This window comes from Phocoena phocoena, chromosome 7, assembly GCF_963924675.1.
Source record: "Phocoena phocoena chromosome 7, mPhoPho1.1, whole genome shotgun sequence".
Classification (NCBI taxonomy): Eukaryota; Metazoa; Chordata; class Mammalia; order Artiodactyla; family Phocoenidae; genus Phocoena; species Phocoena phocoena.
In genome coordinates this window covers 47,895,703-47,921,299 of record NC_089225.1, presented here as the reverse complement: position 1 = coordinate 47,921,299, position 25,597 = coordinate 47,895,703, and the positions used below count along the sequence as shown (strand labels likewise).

General features: G+C 38.4%; 1 protein-coding gene across 2 annotated transcripts in view; it reads left to right on the top strand.

Moving 5' to 3' along the window:
* Positions 1 to 25,597, top strand: part of GRB14 (growth factor receptor bound protein 14) — a 127,005-nt gene that overhangs the window by 48,613 nt on the left and 52,795 nt on the right. Inside the window, exon 1 of one of the 2 annotated variants that reach the window (XM_065880243.1) lies at positions 8,029 to 8,091. The exons of the other annotated variant lie outside the window; for it this stretch is intronic. Within the exon in view, the coding sequence (XP_065736315.1) occupies positions 8,029 to 8,091 (63 nt within the window). Of the gene's footprint in view, positions 1 to 8,028; positions 8,092 to 25,597 lie in introns of those variants that run through there. 2 annotated transcript variants of the gene reach the window in all.

The window sequence follows — 25,597 nt, the reverse complement described above, 5'->3', positions numbered from 1 at the left end:
AAAGTGATTTCAGTTATACATATATATCTATATATCTATTTCAGATTTGAGTAGGTATTTTATTATTAAAAGTTTTCTTATATTTTATTTTTATATATTTATTCCTTTCCATTATTTCAATTTTCTTCTGGGGAGATTCCAGTTACACATGTAGAGATCTCCTTTACTTGTCTTTAGTTCTCTGTTTCTAATACTTCTTAAATTTAAAACAGTTTTCTTCTCTCTTTGGTTGCATTTTTTGTATCTGTCATCTATTACCTCGACTTTGATAGATTTCAATACATAGCATTTAAATCTCTGGAGCTCTGCTAGCTAATGTTTCATCTCCTCTTACTGTCTTGGTGTTTCTTCTCTATCCTTTTAATTGTCTGCTTTGTGTGTGAACAGGTACGATTTTGCTTCATTATTTTTTATTCTTGGTTTAATGTATGATCTTAAATTTTATCTGTTCTTTGGCATTACTTTTCTTGCAAGTAGTCCTCATCTGCCATTTGTTGTTCCTGTGTCTTTTCTCCTTTCTTCCCATTCGTAGTATGTTTGTACAGATTCGATGATGGTTCTGTTTTGTTATTCATCTTCAAAGCAGTGGGTTTTTCTTGGAACATATTTATGGGAGATTCATGAGGAAGACAGTCACAGTTTAAGTACTAAGTTAAAAAGACTTTTCCTTTTTTGTATTTGAATTTTGTTTTCAGCCTTTAATTCTTCTAAGCTAAGGGATATGGGAAGGTGTGAAATTTTTCTTAATATAATGACTTCCCACTGCTACAGAGGTATGGTGTTCCTGCAAAAATGGATTTCTGACCTCCTTTTGTTTCCGTTATTTTTAAAGGATTTTTGTGCCTATGTTCATGGGGGATATTGAGAAACTGGATAATATTTTGATGCCAGTCTGATTCTCATACCTTGCAGGTAAACGATAATTCCTCTCTCATGAAGTGTTAGGAATTTTATCTTTTCTCTTTGAATTTATCACATTTCCCACTATTTGTCTAACATGACTACTTTTTTGTTCAAATTAGCCATTGGGGGGCACTTTTAGTTTAAAATTTGTAACTTTATTCAGCTCAGGGAACTTGTGTCTTTTCTTTCTTTTTTCTTGTGCTTTCTTTTTTTACTCTTTCTGTAACTCATATTCTATGTGTGTTGATCTTTCTAGATTGTTCCTCCATGGTTTCTTTTTCTTTTCATTTCTTTGACTTTTCCCTTCACATTGTGAGAGACATTTTCTCAACTTTATCTTCTATACTGTTTATTAGTTGTTAGCTTTGTTTATTACAGTAATGTTTGGAAGTTCTGGGTTGCCTCATCCTCTACATTCCTTTCCTCTTAAGTATTTATATAGTATTTAAGATGACCTTATATTTTCTCTAAATATACTCTAAACCTAAGTTCTCTGGATCTGTCTTCACCATCTTTTCTCTTATACACAAATTCTGGCTATAATTTCTTGTGCTCTTATCAGTCTAATACCAGTGATTCCTAGCTTCTAGAAATTCTTTTAATTTATGGTATACTGAAGGTACCTTTCTTATATCCCAGCATGGCAGAAAAAAGAAATTATTTCTTCTTTCTTAGCAAGGAAATTATCTCTTTATTTTCTTTCTCTTCCTCCTTCTTCTCCTTCTTGTCATTTTAAGGTTTTGGGGGCATGAAGAAAGTTAGGTGCTTGTTTTCTGTCTGCTTTCTTGATCTAACTATTTTTCTTAAGAGAACCTTAAAGTATATGAAATTTGAAGAGTGTAGATAAGACATTTATCTTTTTATAGCCTATACTTTTGTTAATTTATGTTGGAAGCTCAAATACAGGGAAAAATTATAATTTTATTTATATTTGTTAATGTATTTGACCACTTGAACCTGTGTTTCTACTTCCTTGTCATCTTTGAAATCTTGACTTCCTTCTAATCTGGTAATTTCCATTTCTCTCTAAGACTCATTTCTCTGTTTCTGTTTTCCTTGCTTCTAGTCACTATTCCATAGTTTGTCTTTCACACTGAGGTAAAATTCACATCTTATCAAATATTACTACCCTTGAGGATGAGAGTCAAATTTCTGAGTATGACATAGAAGGACCATTCTTGTCTGGAAGCTCCTTCCGTGTTTTTCATCTTTGTATATATTTCCATTACTTGGAATTACTTTCATTCTTGGATCTTTTGTCCACTTAGGGAACTTGTCTGCTCTCTCATGGTGAAATTAAGCTCTTTCTTTTTTATGGTTCTAGAACTTTATTTATACTCAGTTAAAGAACTTAACATATAGTTGTAGTTATTTCTAAGTGTCCATCTGCCCTCCTGTAGACAGTACAATACATTATGCCTCCTTGATAGGCAGCCATAATGCTCCTAGAAAACTATGTCAGGCGAAGAATACATAGGCACTTTTAAAATACTTGACTGAACTGTAGATTGGTTATATTTGTCATGACTAAGGCTTATAAGTCATTCAGTAATTTCTTTAAAAGAAGAAACTTTCAGAGTTTAAATCAGTAAGAAATCCTAGGGGACTTCCTGGTGGCGCAGTGGTTAAGACTCCACACTCCCAATGCAGAGGGCCCGGGTTCAATCCCTGGTCAGGGAACTAGATCCCACATGCACGCCCCAACTAAAAGTTTGCATGCCGCAACTAAGGAGCCCTCGAGCCACAGCTAAGGAGCTCACCTGCCGCAACTAAGACCTAGCGCAACCAAATAAATAAATTAAATAAATAAATATGAAAAAAAGAAATCCTAGACATTTTTGATGGAAGGAGGGAACTGTCAGAGTAGAGGGGGAGAAATAGGATAGAGGAAGATCAGATCAGGCCCATCAAGTGTAAAGAATGATGGCCTGTCGTATACCTAGAGAAGCAAAAGGTCTTTGAGTAATATGAGCTGATAGAACTAGAGGTACTGAGTTTGTGTCTAAAGATCTAGACTGTTTATTGCTATTAAATGCTATAACCAAATATTTTAAGATTTTTCTAAAACGGGTGTTTTTAGGACAACAGTTAAATTTAGTGTTGACACTACTGACCACTAACAGAACTATGTCAGATAGCAAAAGAATATCCAAATGATCCTGTGAAGAAGACTGTGTGCTTTTGTTCAGAATAAATCATAAGACTAGCAACTGTTAAGACGAGAAAGGGGGCTTGTCCACCATGTAACCGGAGTGACTAATCTTTCCACATTGATTTTGAGTGAACGTGATGCCTACTGTGTACAGAGAGCATCCTGCTAGGTATTCTGGGAGCAGCACAGGAGATGAAATCCTGGGTCCCACACTTAAGGATTATAGTCTCCTTAGGCAAACAACTGGGGCCTATGAAAGGATTTATTAGTTATCAAAGCAGTGTATTAGTGTGTGCAGAGAAAGGTATGAGGAATGGAAAAGTTTAAGTCCTAAAAAAAAAAGTACAAAACAAGGAATGATATAATTTAGATGGAGGAATGACTTCTTGGAGGGGTCAATTTTGATCTGTATCTTTGAGGGAGTTAATGAATATGGAGGGGCAGTGAGCTACCCACAATGGGTAGCACAATAGCACAATATACAGGAGGATAATGGAGGGGCAAACCAAGTTGTGTTTTGTGTAAAGCAGGAGGCTGGTCGATTGGTTGGCTGAAGAAGTATTTGTAGGAATTAGTAATCAAGAAGCATTCTTGTGCCTTACAGCATTTTCCCCCCATGTATAAAGCCACTTGGGGTGACAGAGTGATGGTTAAAGGGAAATTACACATGTCCCTACTTTCAGGGAGCCTACATTCTAAATGATATAAGGTGCTCACACATAGAAAACAGTAGCTGAAGCTTGACTAAACTGGTATATGATGAAGGGTAAAGAGATAGTCTGGAAAAAATGGATATGGTTTGAATCTGTAAAATGGGAGCAAATGATGCCTGCTTTACAGGTTTGTTAGAATAAAATGAAATACCATATGTAAAGTGCCTAACACTTGACAGGCACTCTGTGTTTGTTGTCGCTCCCTCCTTTTCTACCTCTCAGTTCTAAAGTAATATGTGCCAAAAAAAAAAAAGAAAGAAAAAAAAAGGAGAGATGCTTGAAGGATGAGAGATCAGTGAAACTTTCAGAAGAGGTGGGACTGGTCTTGGGCCTTAAAAGGTTTGTGGGTTTTAGAGAGTGAACGTTACGAAAAAAGAGGTGGGACTCAAACGTGCTTCAGGGAGCTCCAAGGAGCTTTTGTTCATGTTGAGTGGGAGAAGAGGTCTGAAAGGCAGGCTTGGAACCTAGACGTTGGCTGGTGCTTAGGTTGCATTCTTCTGCCCAGATTCCACCTTGTACACTGCTTTGACCAAGTGTTGACATGTTGCCATGTGTCAGCTCCTCTGATACGCAGGAGTTATCAACTTTGAATTCCCCATAGCAAACAGCATAGTACTTTACACATACTAAGGCCCTCTACGCATATTTATTAGGTGAGTTAGTAAAACAAATGCTTAGGAACATCAGAAACAAGGGTGGTATGAAGATGACATTTTATGCTAATACTACATCAAATTACACAGTACAATGTGGGAGAGAATATTGTAGAGTAGAATAGTAGAGTATCTTGGAGAGGGCCAGATGTGGTTTTCACCTTGGCTGATTGACTTATGTACTTCGTGGACTTGGATAAGTTTTTGCAATATATACTTGTATCTGAGACCATTTTTAGCCCTCTGCTCTTCTGGCCTCAGTTTCCTCATCTGTTGAATAGCTAGTACCTGCTTCATAGAGTTGTCATGAGGATTCAATGAAAACTAGCTCAATGCCTGGCTCGTACTGGGTGCTCACTTAAATATTATTAATTATCATCATAATACTTATTATATATTATTTTTTGTGTTATTCTTAATTCACATTGAAACTTCGATATGCATATTTTGAGTGACAAAATTCACTCTTGTTCTATCAAAGTGCTGAGCAAAGAACAAGATAATGTACAGTGCTATTCTATAGTATTGCATTGTTGACCTTGCTATATTGTTTGCAACCCTGTTATATCAAAATTTAATTTGTAGGACTTCCCTGGTGGCGCAATGGTTGGGGGTCCGTCTGCCGGTGCAGGGGACGCGGGTTCGTGCCCCGGTCCGGGAAGATCCCACATGCCACGGAGCGGCTGGGCCCGTGAGCCATGGCCGCTGAGCCTGCGCGCCCGGAGCCTGTGCTCCGCAACAGGAGAGGCCACAACAGTGAGAGGCCTGCGTACTGCAAAAAAAAAAAAAAAAAAAAAAAAATTAATTAATTTGTAAATAATGATCTGTGACACAGTCTGAGGAGAATGCATCTTAGGCCCAGTCCTCTGCAGGAGCAGTTCATGGAGTATTTTTCATCACCTGCCTTGGGCTCTTCCAGACCATACACAAAACGGATATCCTTGATCCTCATAGCAATCCCCCAATTGTTGGCCATAGCTTTTTAATCCCCATTTAGCAGCAGCTGAAGAAATTAAGGCTCAGGTGACAAGGTTAGTGAGTGGTACAAGCCATTTATAATAATGGTTAAAAAAAAAAAAAAAGCATGGGCTCAAGTTAAATTTTGAATCAGTGTCTACAATAACTAGGAAGTGAGATAAAGCACAGTCACTAGGAACACGTGGAAAAGATCGCTGAAAAATGAGACTCTGCCTGTTATTAAGTGTGAGTGTTGTCTCATTAGTCTTTCAGCCTGCTGACTGTGAAAAGTGTATTTGAGTTTTTTTCAAAGACCTTTTTGGCAACATAGAGTCACAAAATGCCACATTTCGCTCTTATGGTTTTCACTGAAAATTTATAAACTTCAACTTTCACGAGTTCCAAAGAGATGACCTATCATACTTCAGCAGTTCATTGTAGAATAGTTTTTAAGGACAGGTATGTTGCACTGTAATGAATATAGAGCCTGGACATTGTTTTGACTTGAAGGATGCATTTTAGTGTTTAAAAAGCTCTATCATGTGATGTAAAACAGCGTCTCCTGACTCCCCATTCGCCTAGACTTCAAAACTTGCAGTCAGCTTTGAGAACCTCACTCTGTATCTCCATCAGTTATCAAGTTCTGCATATTCTTTTCTCTTACTCACTTTTCAAAGCAAATGTCGTTTCCTCCTTGAAGCCTGCCATGATCTCACCTCTGATGTGTAGTTTCTTCTAACTTGGTGCACCCCTGGTACTTGGCATTTAATCACAGTGAGACTCAGCCCTTTACTGAATGTGATTTTTAATTTAAAAATGAGTATCTCTATTCCACTATGAGGCAGTGACCATATCTTACTCATTAGCATGTACTTATCACCTAACACACTGCCTGGCACATAGTGGGTTCTTTGCCTCATGATTTAGTGGAATGAATTGCTTTGATTGTGGTGGAACCCTTTCTGAGACCAGAGATAACACTTCTTTGTAATATTCAAAGCCTAAATTGAGAAAAGAAGAAAGAAAAATTGTAGATAATAAACTTGAAATTATGTAGTAACCATGGGCTTTGTTATTGTGTGCCTGCCAAAAAAGTGACTCAAGGTTAAACCAAAATCTTTTCCTTCACAAATGGTGACTCCCCTCCCAGTATTAGTAGATTTTTGTTGGTAGTTTTATTTTAAAAGACCATGATAAACCTAGTAGGATAAGAATAAAATGAATGCCCACAAATTAGATCTGCCTGTGACTTTTTTACTAAGTGAATTCCCCCCCAGCTGCCATTGTGAGCGAGCTGTGTAGGTTTTGAAATTCAAAGTAGGGAACCCTAGAGTTTGTAGTGTCTCTTTTTTTCTTTTGAGGAATATGAGATCACCGTGCATATAAAACACACCCAAATGAACTCTGCCCAGTAGCAGTCTAGATAATGAAGTGGAAAGTTTGTATCTGAGTTGCCGAGAATCTCCCATTTTGCCCTGTTACTACGACAACCACTTTGTGATCTAGAAGTGACAGGGAGCTCCCCTCAAGCTGAACGCAGCATGTCATTCTCTGTGTCCTGGCTGAAGAGCACTGAGTAGGTGCTTGTTAAGGAATCGGTCCAAAGGGATTTTATAATATAAAAACTCAGATTAGTTTTAATATTGCAATACTTTTTGTCATTTTTGTGTTTCTCTTACTCTTTATTTAGACATTATTGAAAATTTTTTCATTAACCAGAAATGGACCCTTCTCCAACCCTCGAAAATACTGGAATACAATTTTTAGTTATTGTAAGAAAAAAGGCAAAATGGTTGTTAAACTTTTGAGAATGCTTTGAGCATGATTATTTAAATGCTTTGAATTGAATGAAATGTGCTCAGTTACACAGATCTGTGCTTTTAAAAAACATTAGCATTTGCAATTCATACGTTGTAGTTTAATGCCCCATTTATATTTAACAGTATTATTTAGGTTGATTGTTAAGGTAATATTTAACAGGAATAGTTAAGTGTATAGCTTCAAGGACAGCTAAAACGTCCATAATACAGAAATTTTAGCTGTTTAGGAGACGAAGTACATAAATATATATTAAAATCCTTTTATTATGACTTGTAAAGTTTAACACTTTTGGACCAATTCTAACATCAGGATTATTTTTTGTGCCTCATATAATATGTTTCAATCTACCCATTTATCACTTTTATGAGTAGCATAAGTAAATTTAGTGCATCTGCATATTTATACACTTTAAATAGACCAATGTAAACAGTTTCTTATCTGCCATATGTTGAAATGTTTCAGTAAAGTAAAGACATAACTGCCTAGTCAACAAAGAATGGCATTGAATTGCACTGTTTTGGAAAAAAAAGTTAAGTGAACTAGATGGCTGTTAATCTGGTTCTTTAAATATCATAAACAAAAGTATCAGAATGTGTTTCCAAGGACAAAGGCGGAGTTTTCTGGGCTTTGATTGGTTGCTGCCTTGTCCTGTCCCACAGCCATCCTTAATTGGCTTTGGTAGATTGGAATCACATAAGCAGAGTGACATTTATTACTTTCCTAGTTGTTTTTTTGCACTGAGCCCCGAGATTCCTAAGGAGTAACTGTAAAAGATTTCTTTCATTTCGTCCATGATCTACGGGAGGGGATCACTCTAAGAAGAGCAGGCATGAGTTTGAGTGCAAGAAGAGTCACTCTGCCTGCAATAACGCCCATAGTTCTACAGAAAAGGGTATGTGACTTCTGCTTTTTTTCTTTTCTTTTTCTTGCTGTTTTTTAATTTCCTGTTACTGTGTTTATTAATGTGTTGGAAACTTTTGTTACATATCCTGAGAGAGGCTATAATTCATTGAGGCTATAGGTGATTAAAGGATAGATTATTGAAATTAGACTAATTGTTGAAATTAGACTATTAAAAAAAAAAGCTGGGCCAGAACATCTCTGTAGTACGAAAAGCTCCATGTGAAAGTAGTTTGGTCTCGATTTCAGGGCATTGTGATAGAGACTGTATTGAAGATTTTTCTTTCTTTTTTTTTCCCCTTCTACTGTAACTTCAGGCCTCTTTGCCTTTAGTTCAATAGGCAATCTGCTAGCTATTATGTTTTATATTTGTTTACTAAGGAGCAGATTCTTTGTTTCACTATAATTCATAATACATCCATCTTCATTGTTGAATGGACAATATAATTGTTTTACTGTTTAAAACATATGGCACCAGTTTATTTTCCTCTGGTTTTCTACCCATTTCTATTGAGTTTCTGCTTACTTGCTTAAGAAAAACTTTCCATTAAGTTGCCTTGTGAAAAGGCTTTCTGTTAATTATTAATGCAGTCAATCCTGTGTGTGAAATATTTTGTCTGTTAGTTTTTTGTAAAGTTTATTTCTATGTCTTACTTGCCACATCGTATTTTATAAGGTAATAAATACACCATGTGATGTAGCATTTAAGTAAAGCTGAATATACTAAACTTCTCTTGTAAATATACCAAATAAGAACCATGTATTGAAATCCTTAAAGAATCAAATCTGTTGTATAGAAAAGAAAAAGCGCCAAAACACATTTTGACACTGTGCTTTCTGAATGGTTTTGGTGACACTAGAAACTGTAATGTTTATTTCCGTACCTGACTTTTAATGGTTAACTATTAGTGTGTTTCATTAAGTCAAAGGTCATGGTTTAATTTATTTGAAAATGACAAATCTTACAATTAGGGTGCCTTTTAAAAGAAGTGTCTCTTTTCATTGTTTTTAATTTTTAGGTTTTTAATTTATTTTTTTATCCAGTTGACTACTTATTCACCAGGGACATTTTACTTGGCAGTAAAACAGTATATGATAATTTTGCCAACATTTGTTCTTATCTTTCTTGATGTCTTTCTTTCATCTTAAGCAAATTTAATTAAAAATATTTTGCATTGAGCTGGAGTCTTTATTTTGATGTAGACTTAGTAGTACATTAATAATGACCATATAGATTACCTGAGTCACTGGCAACGTGAAAAGGTATAATAGCGTATATCAAATCTATATACTTATGTTTGGATTCTTCTTTATCCAGTTAATACTGCAGTTTGGATTAACCAAGATATTTTCATCATGTGGTTTTTTTGCACAACATATTGGTGTGGTGGAAAGCATGCCACCCGGATTCTCCATTTCCTAGCTGTGTGATCTTGGGCAAGTCATTTAAACTCTCTGAGTCACTACTTTCTCACCTATAATATAATAGTGGAGAGATTTTCATTAAATGCTCTCTTCAGTCTTATTTGTGTCTATAATTCTGTGACTCAAATAATATATTTTGAATTTTCATAAGTATAATAAAATATTTAAACCGTTTCTTATTAGAGTATAAAACATTAGAAGAAGATGCTATCATTTTCAAGGATTTGGAGCAGTTAGTCTAGGGGAAATTTGTATGAGTAAAACTTAGCTAGAAAATAACACCCAGCACTGGTTGGTAAGTAGCAAAACAGGATTACTTTGGAAAGCTGTGATTATAAGTGATCTTAGGTCTGAGCTGCCAATGGATACATCATTGTGATTTCTCTTGTTTCTTTTATAATAAGCTTCTAGTCAGATTTCTATTATAATAATTAACATAAGTCAAAATTCCCTAAGCCCAAGTCCATGTTATTCCTTTCCGGTTGGTACACATATTAAATGTTCATATAATTTAGCGCATCATTTGCTGAAAATACTTAATGCTATTTCTTTCTCCCGACAGTTTAATCCCCAGAGGACCCATTGTTGATAAGACTGTTCTGAAAATCTTAGTATCTCTTATTTTAGAAACTGGGTATTTTTCTGACTAAAAAATATCCATCTGCTCTGGTCACACCATGCCTTTGTTTTCTAAGATAGGAAATTATTCCACACTTGTAATTAACTTGTTTTCTATATGCACCATAGTTTAAGATGATACAAATTAATACAAGCATTTCTCAGTATTTTGGGGCAGCTTCTCATTTTCCAAAGAACCTAGGTGATTTTTCCACAGGTTTGGCATAGAGTTGGCTGGCTCATCCTGAACGAGTGGTTCTTGCAAAATAATTTGTCAACTGGAATCCTAATCATTTGAAAGGCTGAGGGTACTTCTGAAAATGCTTAATAGTTTTAGGGAGTAATTTTCTTATCAGCAAGTATATCTGATCTAAGTGGGCATAAGATCTCCTGAGATTGGTTGGGAACTTGAACTTTAAACACGGCTCTTAACATGGTATGGGTCTTTTTCGTAGCACATCAAATATACTTTGATCTTTGAGGAGCAGACTAGTTCAGTGGACTCTCTGTCAAGTAAATTGGAAATAAATTTTTGACTTTTTCTAATTCTATCAGGATCCGATTTCCTTGATTCTAGTTAATCAAGGTTCCAGTGAAGAAAGTTTCATCATCTCTCTCAGAAATGATCGCATCCTCATCAAGTGTTCTGAATGAGCTCTTCACCTCATAGCATTTTTCTCAGATAACTAGGTTATGCCTTTTTTTTTTCAAATGAGAAGACTGAATCTCTTGGATGTTGAGTGACTTATGCAAGGTCACCCAGAAGGTCAATGGCAAAGCTAGAAATAGAATCTAGGTCTTGTGACTTCCACTGTGTTTCTCTTATTAGATATGTGTTACCTCCTGAAATTAATATGTTAATGAAATTGCCTTATGGTGTGTATAACTGCCATTCAACTTCTAGTCTGGAATTAGCTTAGGCAAATCTTTTCATCTTCCTCTGCACCTCCACCAACTCCCATATGCTCTAGTGTAGAAAACATTTTATTCAGACAGCAATTGTAAGCAACAAAGTGTGTGTGTGTGTATGTGTGTGTGTGTGTGTGTGTGTGAGAGAGAGAGAGAGAGAGAGAGAGAGAGAGAGAGAGTATGAGAGAGAGAGAGAGATGGAAAGACAGTTTTACCCAGCGCTCTAATTGGGTTCATTACATCAAGAAACTATTTTAAGGTCCCAGAGAGTTAACAAAAACTCAAGCATTGTAAGGCTTATACTAAGTGCAATATAAAATTCACATTCTTTTTATATAAAGGTTGGAAGGTCTGAAGGCCAGATGCCCATATACTGATTCTGTGGGTAGGAAGATTTCTACCTCTGTCAGATTAAAATTGTTCTGCAAATTGTTTCCAAGCATTTCTACATTCTTTAGCCATACTACAATTATGAGAGACTTTCATAGGCACACAGAATTCTAACGTGTCTTCCAGAATCTCAGAGAAAAAAGGAATGCTTTTTAGAATATATTTTTTATAAGATTCAAATCATTTGAAAATCCAGAATTCATGAGTATAATATGGAGCAATGCCATTTATCAAAAGATCCAATTCCCCATCTATACAAGAGAATAGTTTGTTATATTCATTTCCCTCCTCATACAATTAGAATTATTGCTGTGAATTTCTAAAAACAATTTTGTAAAGAATGAAAGAATATAGATCATCATTATATCACTATTTTGCCCAGAAGCTTTTAAATACATACAAAATCAGTCCAAGCGAATGTAGCATTCACTGTGCTTTGTGGTCTGGATGCATGGGGTTTTCCTCAGCTTCATATGAAGCCTCCACTCCAGCACATCGTTTTTCTCCTTGTGCTCCAAACAGGGTTTGCTGTTTGTCGCATTGTACTTCTGCACCCAGTTTTGTGCTCCATGACCTGTAGACAACTCCAGGATCCTGTTATTGTCTGTGTCCCAGCTCAGGCTGTGGTACCATCCTGAAACCTTCTAAGACTGTTTCTTATTACATCCGTCTTAATGGTGTCTTGACTCGAGTGTCCATGGGTGCACCTTTATGACTCATTTCTCAATGCAGTAACTACTGCCATGTGACATCAGTTTTGTTATTACCTTTTATGATATTTAAGTCTTATTAGCTCTCCTTAGGTGTGTATCTTAAGCTTTCTGGCTTTTCATATTTGACTTTTAGTTTTTTCTATGGACCTTGTGTATGTTTTATATATCTTGCATTATTTGGTTTTCAAAATTTGTTTTTACATTTTTAAGGGAAAGACCCTTTAAATAAAGTGCTTTGTCAGTTACAGGCTGAACTTAATTTCATGTAACCGGAAAACTCAAATGACAGCATATTAAACAGGGGAGAGATTTATTTTTCTTTCACTTTACAAGAAGAATTGGTCCCAGGCTAATGTAGCCGTCCAGCAATGTCCTCAGGCAACCAAGCTCCTTCTTGCTTTCTATTGTATCTTCCTTAGTGTGGGTCCCTTTTCCTTTTATGGAAAGATAAATGCAGATCGCTAGCCATCCGGCTCACATTCCTGGCATACAAAATGGGAAGAACCAAGGGCATACAGGCTAGTTCTGCCAGTTATTAACGTGCCACTGGGGAATAACGGGGAGCTTCTGATCATATCTTACTGGCTAGGATTGTGTCACGTGGTCTGGATCCAAGGGAAGCCAGGAAATGTAGGCCTTGACCTGCACGCACTGCCCTTCTCACCAGAATTAGGAAATGGGGTGGATGGCTTTTGGTGGGGAACTAGCTGTCTCCACTGCCAGTGACTCCTGTGTATTAGGCATGCAGAAAATGTTTGTCCCTTGGATTTTTATTATTGTCTTGCCAGGTATAGAATATAGTTATGCTTTTTGAACAAATGTATTCTATCGCTTGATTGGAGATAGTAGAAGCTGTAGTAAGTGGGGAGAGAGCAGATTTCCTGTGTAGGGGAGGGTAATGGAATGCATAGATGGTGACCTGAGTTTAGATGGCTGGCTTGCTTGGAAAGTGGTTGTGAAGTGGGAGTGAGTACTATTATTGCTGTTTACCTGGAGCTCTCATTCTCCCTAAACCTTGATCTTTCTTCTGCCCTTTTAATTTTTATACAGGGTAACATAGTTGCATATTCACCCAGGAAGGGTACCACATAGATGAATGGATTTTGTGTTTTCACAAAATGTTTCCTTTCCCTAAAAGTGAGTTTTTACGAAGTGTGCTGTAGTGGAGATTGTTTGTGTGTTTTAGCCAGGAAACCCTGAGTTTGAGCTCAGCTCTGTCACTGATCAGTGTTGTGACTTTAGGTGTCTTCTTGTAAACCTTTCAAAAATTCAGTTTCTCTGTTTTGCAGATAATGATGCTTCCTCACAGAACAGTTGCGAGGATTAAATAGGATAAATATTTAGAAGAGTTGACACGTAGTAGAAGCTCAACAAATGAGAATTTCTTTTTTCCCCCCTCATCTGGGGAATGGCGTGTGTTACTAGTTTCATAAATGGTTTAAAATCTCCCTATTACTGTGATTTAAAATTTTGGGGGTGGGGTGGGGGCTCTATCCTATTAAGTATTGATAGCTATTCAAAAGTTTTCTTGTAGCAAATGAATCAAACAAAAAGTAGTTGTCCTTGATACAATGCAGCCAGGGAACGAAAGACAGTATGCCTCTCAAATTCTTGTTCCCTCTGCTTACTTTCTGTATACAGACTCTAATTTGAATTAAAAAAAAAATTAATCCAACTACTATATGCTGATAAATATTTTTTTAAAAAATCTGGGAATGTAGATTTAAATAGAATAAGATAGGTGGTTAGATTACTTCTTTCACTCTCCTAGGGAATATCAGGCAGGGACTTCTGGCTTACATATTTGCAAGAGGTACAGTTGTACCTAGTGTTAAGACATTGTTTCAGTAGACAGAGGTGACATTACTGGAATGTGAGCTATATGATGGTAGGGGCTGTGTCATCTTTGATCATCATTAGACTCAAGTGCCCAGCACAGGGAATGTACAAAGTTGGGATATAATTACTATTCATTGAATAAACACAATTTTTGAAAAAACAAAATTGGGCTTTTTTGATACTGACCTGTCATTGGCATTTCCATCTCTGCATTTGTGTCTCTGTGGCGATCATTTCCTTTTTCCTGGATTGCATACCTTGTGGTAAGAAGCTGTGCACTCAGGGCCCACCTCAGCTGGTCCAACTTGCTTTTTCATGAGCTCTGTCTCCACCCCCTCCCTCCCTCCCAGCTCATTCCTGTGAGTAATTTTGAGCACTCCCTGCCTTCCACACCAGTAGAAATAAAAACAGCTATACTGTGTTCAGCGCTGATTACACTCTCTTTAATCCTCATAAGAACCCTACAAGATTGGTGGACAAACCCAGGCTGGGATGAGAAAAGTGAGCCCTGGAGAAGTTAAGTGTCTTACCCAAAGCACAGTGCTAATGAATGACAAGTCAGGACTGAGCCCAGGTGGGCCCCGCCCCGCACAGGGACTGCCCGTCAGAATTGATGGGCACACATGTGATGCAGAGCTGCGCTCCATTGCGCGGCTGCAGTGCCCTTGCCTTTCACCTATAGTCTACTCATCAGACAAATCTCACCTTTTTTTTTTTTACCTGTCTGTTGCCCTCCTAGCTATTTTTTCCTCATTGTACACTCCAGTCTTACCTCACCTCAAAGATATAGTGAGTAAACCATACGTCAGAGCTCCTTGGAGCTCAATAGGAATCTCTTGGGACTTACTAATTTTGCTTTAAAAAATTTATAATAATAGTCACTATTATGAATTGAGTGCTATCAGTTTGCCATCATTTTGCCCATTTTACAGGATGAGGAATCTGAGACTCATCATTGATAAGCTAATGGTGTAGGATCTGATCCCAGAGCAGATTCTGGAGTGCACCATCGCCACAAGCACCTGGACTGAACCTCCATGAGAATGAGGGCCATGTCTCATATTAGTTTGCAAACTACAGTGTCTGGTCCACATTTGGCAATGAAGGCAGATTAAAAATAGCTGGGCTGATTAACAGTCTAAGACTCCTGCTTGGGGGGAGCAGTCTTAGGGCTGGTTCTCCTGGCGGTACCCCAGCACCCTAAGCCAAATCTAGAAAATAAGAATCTCTTTGGGCAGAAAAAAGAAGTAAGTCTTTTGGTTATTTCAGATATTTCGGGTATTAAACCCTCTGAAAGATAAAGATTTTCTACCCCTGTATGATATTAAAAATGCTTTCTCTTAAGACAGTTTCAAAAGAGCAATTAAAAAACCATTTTGGCTGAACAGCATTGTCCTATATTCTTGACAGCCTCCTAATTGAGCCTGCGTATTTGGGCATATACATTCAGTTGTATTTGTGAAATATCAGGAATATTATTTTATAGTTTCAGAAGTCAAATGAGTTTGGGTGATTCTATCAGGATTTGAAGAAAATTTTGACATCACCATTCTAAATGCCAAGGAGGATCTCCAGCTTGAGTTGCAGGAAAGGGGACTTTATATTATATACCACCTGAAGTGACTATATATATGCCACTCCAACCCATACCCAACCCTTCTTATTAAAGATGTAGACATAATTTATCTTAAAAATTCAAATAGTTAAGAATGTTTAAAAATATATTTAATTTTTTTAGAAGCTTGCAACTATTTTAAGCAGTACCTCTATAGGGTTAACAATGTTAAAGTTGTAATTTTCAAAGCATTGTTTTCTTTCTCTATTTGCACCAAGAAATAAAGACTCCCTCTGCTGGCTGTTTCTAGATATGCAATTTTTCTGGCAGGTTGTGCTAAAAAAAGTGAAACAAAGAATAACCTTTTTTGACATTCAAAAAGCTGGGTGCTTTGGGACATACATGCAACTTTATATTTGGGTTTTTAGTTATCTAATGCTCTTATGCAAGATGTTGTGTTGAATTAGCAGCTTAAAGCTGCATGAAAATTAGGTAAGCAGAGTGGAAAGAACAGGATGAGGTAGGAGCCCAGAGATTGGGGTTCCCAGGCTGGTTCTGCCAGTGACCAGCTGGAGATCCCCTGGCAAGTCAGATCCTCTTCAGTCTCAGCTTCTTCACTTGTAGAATGAGAAGATTTCGGGAGATGTTTTCTAAGAGTCCTAACCTTTAGGATTTTATGATTCTAACAGTATTGATTCCATTTCTTTTACAGGAATATACATGTTTTACACTGATGCACATGCTTTGCACTGATATAAAATAAATATTTAGAAAAGTGAGGGAAAGGTAAAATGACAAAAATGGATATAAATCAGTTATTCCTAGTGCTATCACAGTATGGGAATGTTAGATCTAGAAAGTGATAGTTTGCATGGTAAGTTCATAAAACAATACCCCCCAGATGTACCAGAAAGACTGAATATAGCATATTTCATTGATTCTATGGCACCTTAAATTACAAGAAGCATCATTATCTTATATGCTTCCAGTTAAATTATGACATACCATTGATGGTAAGTTACATCTAAGTTACAGAGAAGTTAAATGTGAGAAGGTGTGCTTTTAAAAATCAGTGAAACAAGGTAGTTCCTAAAAGTGCTTCAGTTGATGCCAGAGAGCTCAAGAATTAACAATAAAAAGTCTGATGTGTCCTGGACTCTGATAAATATTCTCTTTCCTCTCCTCGTGTTTTCCCCTCTCTTCTAAACACTTCTCCCTTCACCCCTCCCCAACTTGTCCTTCTTTCTCACTGTGTGAAACAGTTATTAACTTTTTCACTTAGGCATGTCTTATGGTTATTCTGGGAACAAACGACTGCTGAAAAACTGAAATGAGATACTGGAATAACATTGTGTCCAACATAAGCATGACCAGTGGTTTTCTGCTTTGAATATGAATAAGCATTAGCACTTGTGAAGGGTTTTTTTTTTTTTTAAACTTCAAAGGTGAATTAGTCAGCACTGGCATCTTCACAGGAATTACATGAGTTTTAAAAACACTGAGGCTTCAGAGAACGCTCCTTTGATGAAGTCACTGGAAATGTTAGAGTGGGATTTGTGATCTGACCCTCTTTATTATTCGTATTGGATTTAGGTCCTAAAATAACATGAATATATACATATGTATATGTGTGCGTCCATGGTTTGGGATATTTTTAGTCTTAGTTTTTAATGTTTGCTTTCTTTTATAATGAAGTTAGAGCTGTTTCTTTTGCCTTTTTTTTTTTTTTTTTTACCATGTAAGAGCACACTGAAAGGGCTTCTGATTTCTTGCTTTATAAAATTGAACACCCGCTCGAGTTAGGGTCTTTCTTGCTATCCTCTAGGGAGAAAGAAAGCCCAAGGAAGGCGCAGGCTGCCTGGCTCTTGGCCTGAGACAGAGAGCAGAGAGGGTCAAGAACAGAGTAGAGCACAGGGGCTTCAAGGAGACTTTCTGGGCCCCCCTTTGCCTGCAGACCGGCTTTCTTCTCTTGGTTGGAAGCCTAGACGTGGCATGATTTGGCAGTGTCAATGATCTAGACAGTCAGGTGGGACAGCGCTAAATCCCCTGCCGTGCCAGGTTTGGGGCATTTCCAGTAGCAAGGCCACACTGGGCCTCGTGGGCCTGATGCTGGATGGGAAGTGAATTCATACAGCATAAAGCTTCATCTTTGCATTTTGAATTCATACAGAACTTGCAGAAGATCTGTATGGATCCCCAGCCACACAGGTCCTTTAACTCTGAATTAGTTAATCTCTTTATCCCCGCATGCCCTCTAATGTTACTGCTGAAATGTAATGACCTACAAATGTGTACAAGTCCAGAGTTTTTACAGAGGTGGTGTGGGGATGATTCATCTTGTGACCTTGAGGATTGTGGAAAGAGCCTGGATCCGTGGTCATTTGATGGAACTGCCTCACCAGACCCTGAGCTATCCTTCTCTGGTTTCAAATGTGAGAAAAAAAATAACCAAACCTTTAATTTGATTAATAAGCCATTGTTGGGTAGATTTTTCTATTACTTAGAGCCGAATTTGTTCCTAAATGATTAGCTCACCATGTAGTTACTTGTCATTATTTTCTTACCACTTTATAATCTTATTCTGGTAAAACTGTCTTTTTAAAATTGAATTCTTTATTTCCAACCATTGAAAAAAGGTACTTTATCATTTGTGTATCTTAAAAAGGATCCCCTCTTGAGGTGGCCTCCTTGCTTGTTTGCACCGATAGAAACCAGTGTCTAGCAGTGCTGGGCAAAGACACTTCTTCCACAGACCTTCCAGCACCTGTGCACCTGTGCTTCCTCGCCTCTTCCTCATAACTCGGTCCCTCTGATCTCAGGACAGTGGTCTGTGTGCTGTTCCATGTGTAGTTTTAGCCTCTTCAGTCCTTGGTGTCTTTGCTCATGATACTTGTTCCACACAGATGTTCTTTTTTTTTTTTTTTTTAATTCTCAGAGTTCCAGACTTAAAATAGGCCAGAGAAGTCACCTTATCTACCTTTGTTCAGTCCGCAGATTTCTTGAAAACTTGCCTATGTTTTCTTTTTGGTCCCATGTGTGTCCTTTCTTCCCTAGAGGTTTTTAAACTCTGTGAGGTTTCCAAGCCACTGTTTTGGAATCCCTAATATTGTCTCCTATAAGGCCATTCATGACGGTGTCAGTTGTCCCTAAAGGGATATTTACACTGTGCCAGGCCCCATGCTGACTGCTGGGGACACAATGGGAAGCACATATTGACATTATTCCTGGTAGCATGCTGAGTAGTAGAAGCTTATGGATAATAATTATGTAGTTGCACATAGGCATACGTGAAACAAAGGGCCTGGACCTAAACTGGGAGTAGCATTGAAAACTTCCCCACAGAATGAATGGTTTATCTGAAGGATAAGAAATAGGAGGTGGGTGGACAGTATTCTAGGCAGCAGTAGTAGGTGCAAAGGCCCTGTGTCAGGAAGGAGCATAGCTATTTCAAGAAACTGAGAAAATAATATGGTCAGAGTTAGAGAATAAGGAAAGGATTATAGGGAATAAAGTTGAAAGGGGCCACATGGATATGAAATGGACCTGTTTATGTCAATCAATTCCTGTAATTCTGATATTGGTGACAATATCTATTTTGAGCTAATGAACATGCACTACTCATGCTCAAATATGTAGTTGAATATCTCTTTCAGTGGAGGTAATTTGATTCCCTATGACCTGATTTCTCTAAACTATGTGCTGTTTTGCTCTTAATAAATATTTGACAGCTAGCAAAATAATGAAGGATAGCAATATGGAAGCAACAGCTTTTCTTGAGCTGTTGGGATCTTTGGGAACAGTCTTTGTTTTTAAATATAACATTTTGTTAAAGGTTTCGAATAAATAATAATGAATATATTATTTGCCGTTTCCCTTCAGGGGAACATATTGAGTTGCTTAATTCAAAACATCTAAGACTGTCTCCTCTTATCTTAGGACACTACATTCCTCATTTAGAAGAACATAAAAATCCAGGGCTGCTCTGACCTCTATATAAAAATATTTCACTGATTTAGGTACATTGCCTATCTGTTAAAAATAATGGAGAAAAAAATCTGAAACATTAAAAGATAGCTTTATAATCTTACTGTACTTGGATGATAAAATTTTAAAGAGTGGGAGAAATAAGCTTTACTTTGGGACCTAGTTGAAATCAAATTTCTATGGGCCTTGTTTCTTATTTTCTATTAATTATATATAAACAATATATATAATTAATAGATATAATAAATGCATTTATTTTTCTGTTGAAAAGTTGTATACTTTTCATTGTGGTAAGATCTTGGTATTTAAATAATTTTTAATTAAATATTAATTAATATTTAATTAAATATTAAATGTGGTATTTAAATGTAGTTAATCTAAAGATCAAATTTAAATTCTCCCCAAATAGAAACTTTGACACCCAAGATAACCATGCCCAACCGTCTTTTTCCTTCCCTTTTGCTCTTTCTTTCTTCTTTTTCTAAAAAAAAGTCTCTCATTTCATCCTGTGGATTCTTGCTCATATAGTTATGTTTAATCTGTGCTCGTTTTTTACGTGCTGAATAATTATCCCATTTTGCCTCCTTTCTTCTCTGAAGAAACAAAGGATAAGCGATTAAGTAGCTAGTTACTTACCAATGGGTCCAATGCCCCTTTCTGCTCTGTGGCATTGCCAAATGACCAGATGAGAACCCTGAGTTTTTTTACACATATTCTAGGATGAATCCAGTTTGGAAAGGAATGAGGCCTCCCATTCCATCACTTTCTTGGGTCTGCAGGAAGGAGGAGAAAGGCTGACCGCTTAGCCTCTGCCCAGTGCTTTCCTGAAGCTTTCCACATAATCTGTTCTGAGAATCAGAATTTCCGGGGATTATAGCAGATGAATACTATGTGTGCTTTGGGGAGAAAGCAATACATATTGAATTGATTTTCAAATTCAGGCTCTGTGTTTTCAGAAATGGCCTTTGTCTTATATTTTAAATAGTTCATCTCTTTTAGTCCCTTGGCTTTAGGGGCCTCAAACTTCTTTTCTGAAAAGTTAACCATTTCTTGCTCTGTGTGTTTCAACATTGTTGTGTCTACTGCTTTCAAAATGAGTTATGTTAATTTTTTAATCTCTTGCCTCCACTTACTTTTCATGGAGGGCAGCCTAGGGGACTTGAGGTATAAAGTATATAAACTGCCTTGATAAGGATGTCAGCCAAAACAGAGATCTGCTCCACCCACATTCCAGCATATTCTCTGCAGGGGCTACTGTGTCTTTATATTACATTTTCATTGCTAGATGCCATATGCTCCCGGCACAGTTTTTGAAGCTGTAAACCACTGTAAAGGCCAAGGTTGCTCTGATTGTCAGGATTACAGTGACACTGAGGGCTTCCTCAACACAGCCTGTGTGTACACTGTTGGCTGTCCTTGGGAGCTCTCTCTGTTCCTGCTGGTGGGATGTTATAGACAGATCTTATCAATGCATGTTTTTTCTTGCTAATCAAGTGTGTCTGCTCATTGATGAGACAAAGAAAGTTCCTGTTCTTCTTTAGGGTCCAGGCAGGATTTCTTCCTGCTGGCATACAATTGCAGATGATCTCGTGGATCAATTGTTATGAATTCTTCTTACCCTATTTTTTACTTTATATAGCAAGGTGGGGATTTGGGCCACTGAACTGGGAATGTATAATATCCCTTTATTAAATAGCATGACTATATGACCTTCAGATGTCTTTTTACCTTTCAGTATGTAGAGGAAACAGGATACCACTATTTTACTCTAATGATTCTTAAGAGCAGCCCTGCCATTTGGTTTTTACATGATCACAAAAGTTTGTACCTGGGCTTCCCTGGTGGCACAGTGGTTGAGAGTCCGCCTGCCAATGCAGGGGACATGGGTTCGTGCCCCGGTCTGGGAAGATCCCACATGCCGCAGAGCGGCTGGGCCCGTGAGCCATGGCCTCTGAGCCTGCGCGTCCAGAGCCTGTGCTCCGCAACGGGAGAGGCCACAACAGTGAGAGGCCTGCGTACCGCAAAAAAAAAAAAAAGAAAAAAAGAAGTTTGTACCTTAGTTTTAATCCGTACTAGTCTTATATCAATATCTTTACTTATGACTTGACTTTTTTTCTTAAACAGGAAGGTTTAGTATACTAATATTTTTGGCATATTCAACTCTACTAGAGAGTTAAGGCTTAGATTATCTTTCCCTTTTCCATATATTTCAAGGAGAAATAAATAGGAATAAAAATGAGTTTTTTTAACAAAGGCTCCCCATCAGTAGTGTAAGGAATTTTTCATAAGTACTGAATAAATCTGAGAGATGACAGGGACTTACTGCTGTGGAAGATCAACCAAAATAAATTTTTATCGTTCATAGATGAATGTGTATTTTGGACAACTGTCAGCATTAAATGGGATTATTTTTTTAAGAAGAAGAGTTTGAAATGGAGCTCAAACAAAAGTATTGTTTTTTCCTAACAGGTGTTATTAATTTAAAAAATGAGTACACGCACTTATTCCAGAAATTTAAGTTAGCCTCGTCCTTCTAAATTTATATGTCTCAGTTCTTGGCAACTTATTTCTTTCCAATTTGCAGCAAAATCAACTGAAGAGATTAATGGCATTTCTAATTGGTTAGGTATCTTTTTCATTTTCCCCAACTTTACCTCTTACTCTATTCTTGCCCTCTTCTTGAATTTGGCTTAGACTTCAGAATGTCTCCAGATTTTCATTTGTTAATTCCTCTGATATAAAAACTAGAGCATGAAAAATAAGAGGCATGCTTCTGTTACCCCAGGTGATGGGCGTTTATTGTAAGAAAGCATGGGGTAGTCGGGAAGTCTCAGGAACCTGTCTCGTGGCCACCAGGTCATTCCCAACCCCCTGTTTCCTGGCGTGGAATGAGCAGTGGCCTCCGAGGGCACTGAAATGGCAGCTCATCATTGCTCCACATGAAGGAGCAGCCCCAGGGTCGGATCCTCTTTTCCATTCAGGACTGGTTGTCTTCATGTTGCTTTTGGCAAGAGCACCCACCAGTGTTTGACCCAGTCAGTGTTAACCACAGCAGCATGGTGGACGGCATTTCTTAGCATCTCAGCAATTGTCTGGCACTGAGATTTGTCTGAAGGCACAAACTTAAAAACAATAGCCTACCCAGATGCAATCATGGGAAACACTGAGATTCCAAAGAGATCTTGGGATCTTCATGAACCACATGTGTTAACCGAAAAATGAAGGAATTGAAGTGAGAGCTCAGACACTTGCACCTGATTTTGGCAGTGTATTTTCATAGCCTTTTTCATATGACTTCACAGCTGCCTCAATGACTTCAAAACTCAGAACTGCCTGCTAATGGCAATATTAAGCCAGTTCTTACCTAGGATTATTTATAAGAAAAATTGTATATCTGTTGCTCTTTGAGAAGAATTTTAATTTCCTGAGGATTAAAATTTAGTCAATCATATACTTCGTGACAGAAAAGATTTTTTAAATTAAAATTTACAAATACGTACTGAGTACCTGTTATGTGCAAAACATTTTGGTAGGCTTTGCAGGGGTACAAAGTTCATTTGTTCCAAAGATCTTTATTAAGCCATACATTGGCTTGGGCTAGGTCCCTGGGATATAATGCCAAATGGTGAATAAATATAGATTTTCCTTAAAGGAGCTTACTAGTGCAGTTGAGGAGAAAGATATTCAAGTAGAAAATTACAAAGCAAGAGCTCTAAGAGGGGCACATTATAAAGCTATGGGCAGTCAGGGGAGACTTTCTGGAGGAAGTGCTGTGGGAACTGGGGCCAAATGATAAGTAGGAATTTGCCAAATAAAGCATATTGTTGGTGGCTGGGGCAAAGATTTCAGGTAGAGGATACCTCATGAGCAAATAGAAAGAAGAGGTTGCAAATGTTTATCATATTTGGCTAAGGTCAGAGTGACCTGTTCCATAGGCTGATTTGCTGGGGAGTGTGCATGCTGTGTGCGTGCTGAAGAGTTTGGACTTTATTCCATGGGGTCCCACTTCCCTGGTTCTCTATCTCTCTTTATCTTTCAGACTTTCTTGCCTCTAACTCACCATTAAATATTGCAATTTCTCAGGGTTCAGCCCTAGATTCTTTTTTTTCTCATGCTTCGTCCTTTTCTCCCTTGTCAGATATATCCATATCCACAAGTTTACCACCTATAAGCTCAATGATTCTTAAGTCAATTCTGAGCTGAGGATCTTGCATCCCTGTTACTACGGTCATGCTTACCGCCTCATCTCCCTCAGGGCCATGCTCCCTGCTTGCTGCACTTGCCGTTCCTGACGCCTTTTTTTGTTTTGTTTTTTTTTGTTTTGTTTGCGGTACGCGGGCCTCTCACTGCTGTGGCCTCTCCCGTAGCGGAGCACAGGCTCCGGACGCGCATGCTCAGCGGCCATGGCTCACGGGCCCAGCTGCTCCGTGGCACGTGGGAGTCCTCCCGGAACGGGGTACGAACCCGTGTCCCCTGCGTCGGCAGGCGGACTCTCAACCAGTGCGCCACCAGGGAAGCCCCCTGACTCCTCTTAATCCTTAGAATCTGCCAAGTTTCTTCTTGCCCCACGGACTTTGCATGGCTTCGGTTCCCTTAGCTTGAAATGATCTTACCCTCTCTTTGCCTAGCTACTGCCCACTCCTTCTTCAGGTCTTGGCCTGAATATCACTTTTTCATGCATATCTTTCAGGTATCTCCTGAAAGAGATACCTCCATTATAGGATTTAGTAACATACTGAATTTTTATGTCCTACTTTGTGACTATTTTTTTTGTTTGTTTGTTTTTGTTTTTGCGGTACGCGGGCCTCTCACTGTTGCGGCCTCTCCCGTTGTGGAGCACAGGCTCTGGACGCGCAGGCTCAGCGGCCATGGCTCACAGGCCTAGCCGCTCCGCGGCATGTGGGATCTTCCCGGACTGGGGCACGAACCCGCGTCCCCTGCATCGGCAGGCGGACTTTCAACCACTGCGCCACAAGGGAAGCCCATGACTATTGTTTTTAATACTGCTTTCCCCACTATGCTTTAGCTCTCTTGAGGGCAACAGCCAACTCTATGACAGCCTTATATATATATATGATTTTTTTTTTAAAGGGAATTTTATTTTTATTTATTTATTTTTGGCTGCATTGGGTCTTCGTTGCTGCGAGCGGGCTTTCTTTAGTTGAGGCGAGTGGGGGCTACTCTTCGTTGCGGTGCGCGGGCTTCTCATTGCGGCGGCTTCTCTTGTTGCAGAGCAGGGGCTCTAGGCACGCGGGCTTCAGTAGTTGCGGCACGCGGGCTCAGTAGTTGTGGCTCACGGGCTCTAGAGCACAGGCTCTGTAGTTGCGGCGCACAGGCTTAGTTGCTCTGCGGCATGTGGCATCTTCCCAGACTAGGGCTTGAACCCGTGTGCCCTGCATTGGCGGGCGGGTTCTTAACCACTGTGCTGCCAGGGAAGCCCAATGACAGCGTTATACTAAAACACTTAGCAAAGGATGTATGCTTTGCATGGGGTCTTAATAAACACAATGAGCTGCTTGAGTTAGGACAACAAGGAGCCATTGAAGAATTTTAGAAGAATGACCTGATGTGACTGGCTATTAGAAAGTTTATTCCCCTAGCAGTATGGAGAAAGAGTTGGAGAAGGTCTTTGGCTAGAACAAGAGATATAAGTAGGGGGATATTACCACTAGAAACTTACAGCTTCATGGCACACATATGATTAAAAAACACAATTCAAGTATTCCCTGGTCCAGGGGCCCAGTGATATTCTCAGGACCCTTTTCATCTCTTGGCATGGTTTACTCCATGTGGGCCCCATTTTCCCACAGTCTTTCTCTTCATGAACAGTAGCAGCTTCACCCTACACCTGCCCAGTGGAAAAGAGGGCTCACTTTATGGTTATGTGAACGGATGTCTAGATTGGCCCTGACTGACTCTGATTAGGTCATGTGCCCATCTCTGAAGTAGTCACTGTTGCCAGAGGGATTCTGGGTGTTGATTGATCAATCTGGATAACAACTATGTGAAGCTGAGGCAGTCATGTACTGGTAAGCTGGCTATAAAAATAACATTTTCTTAAAAAG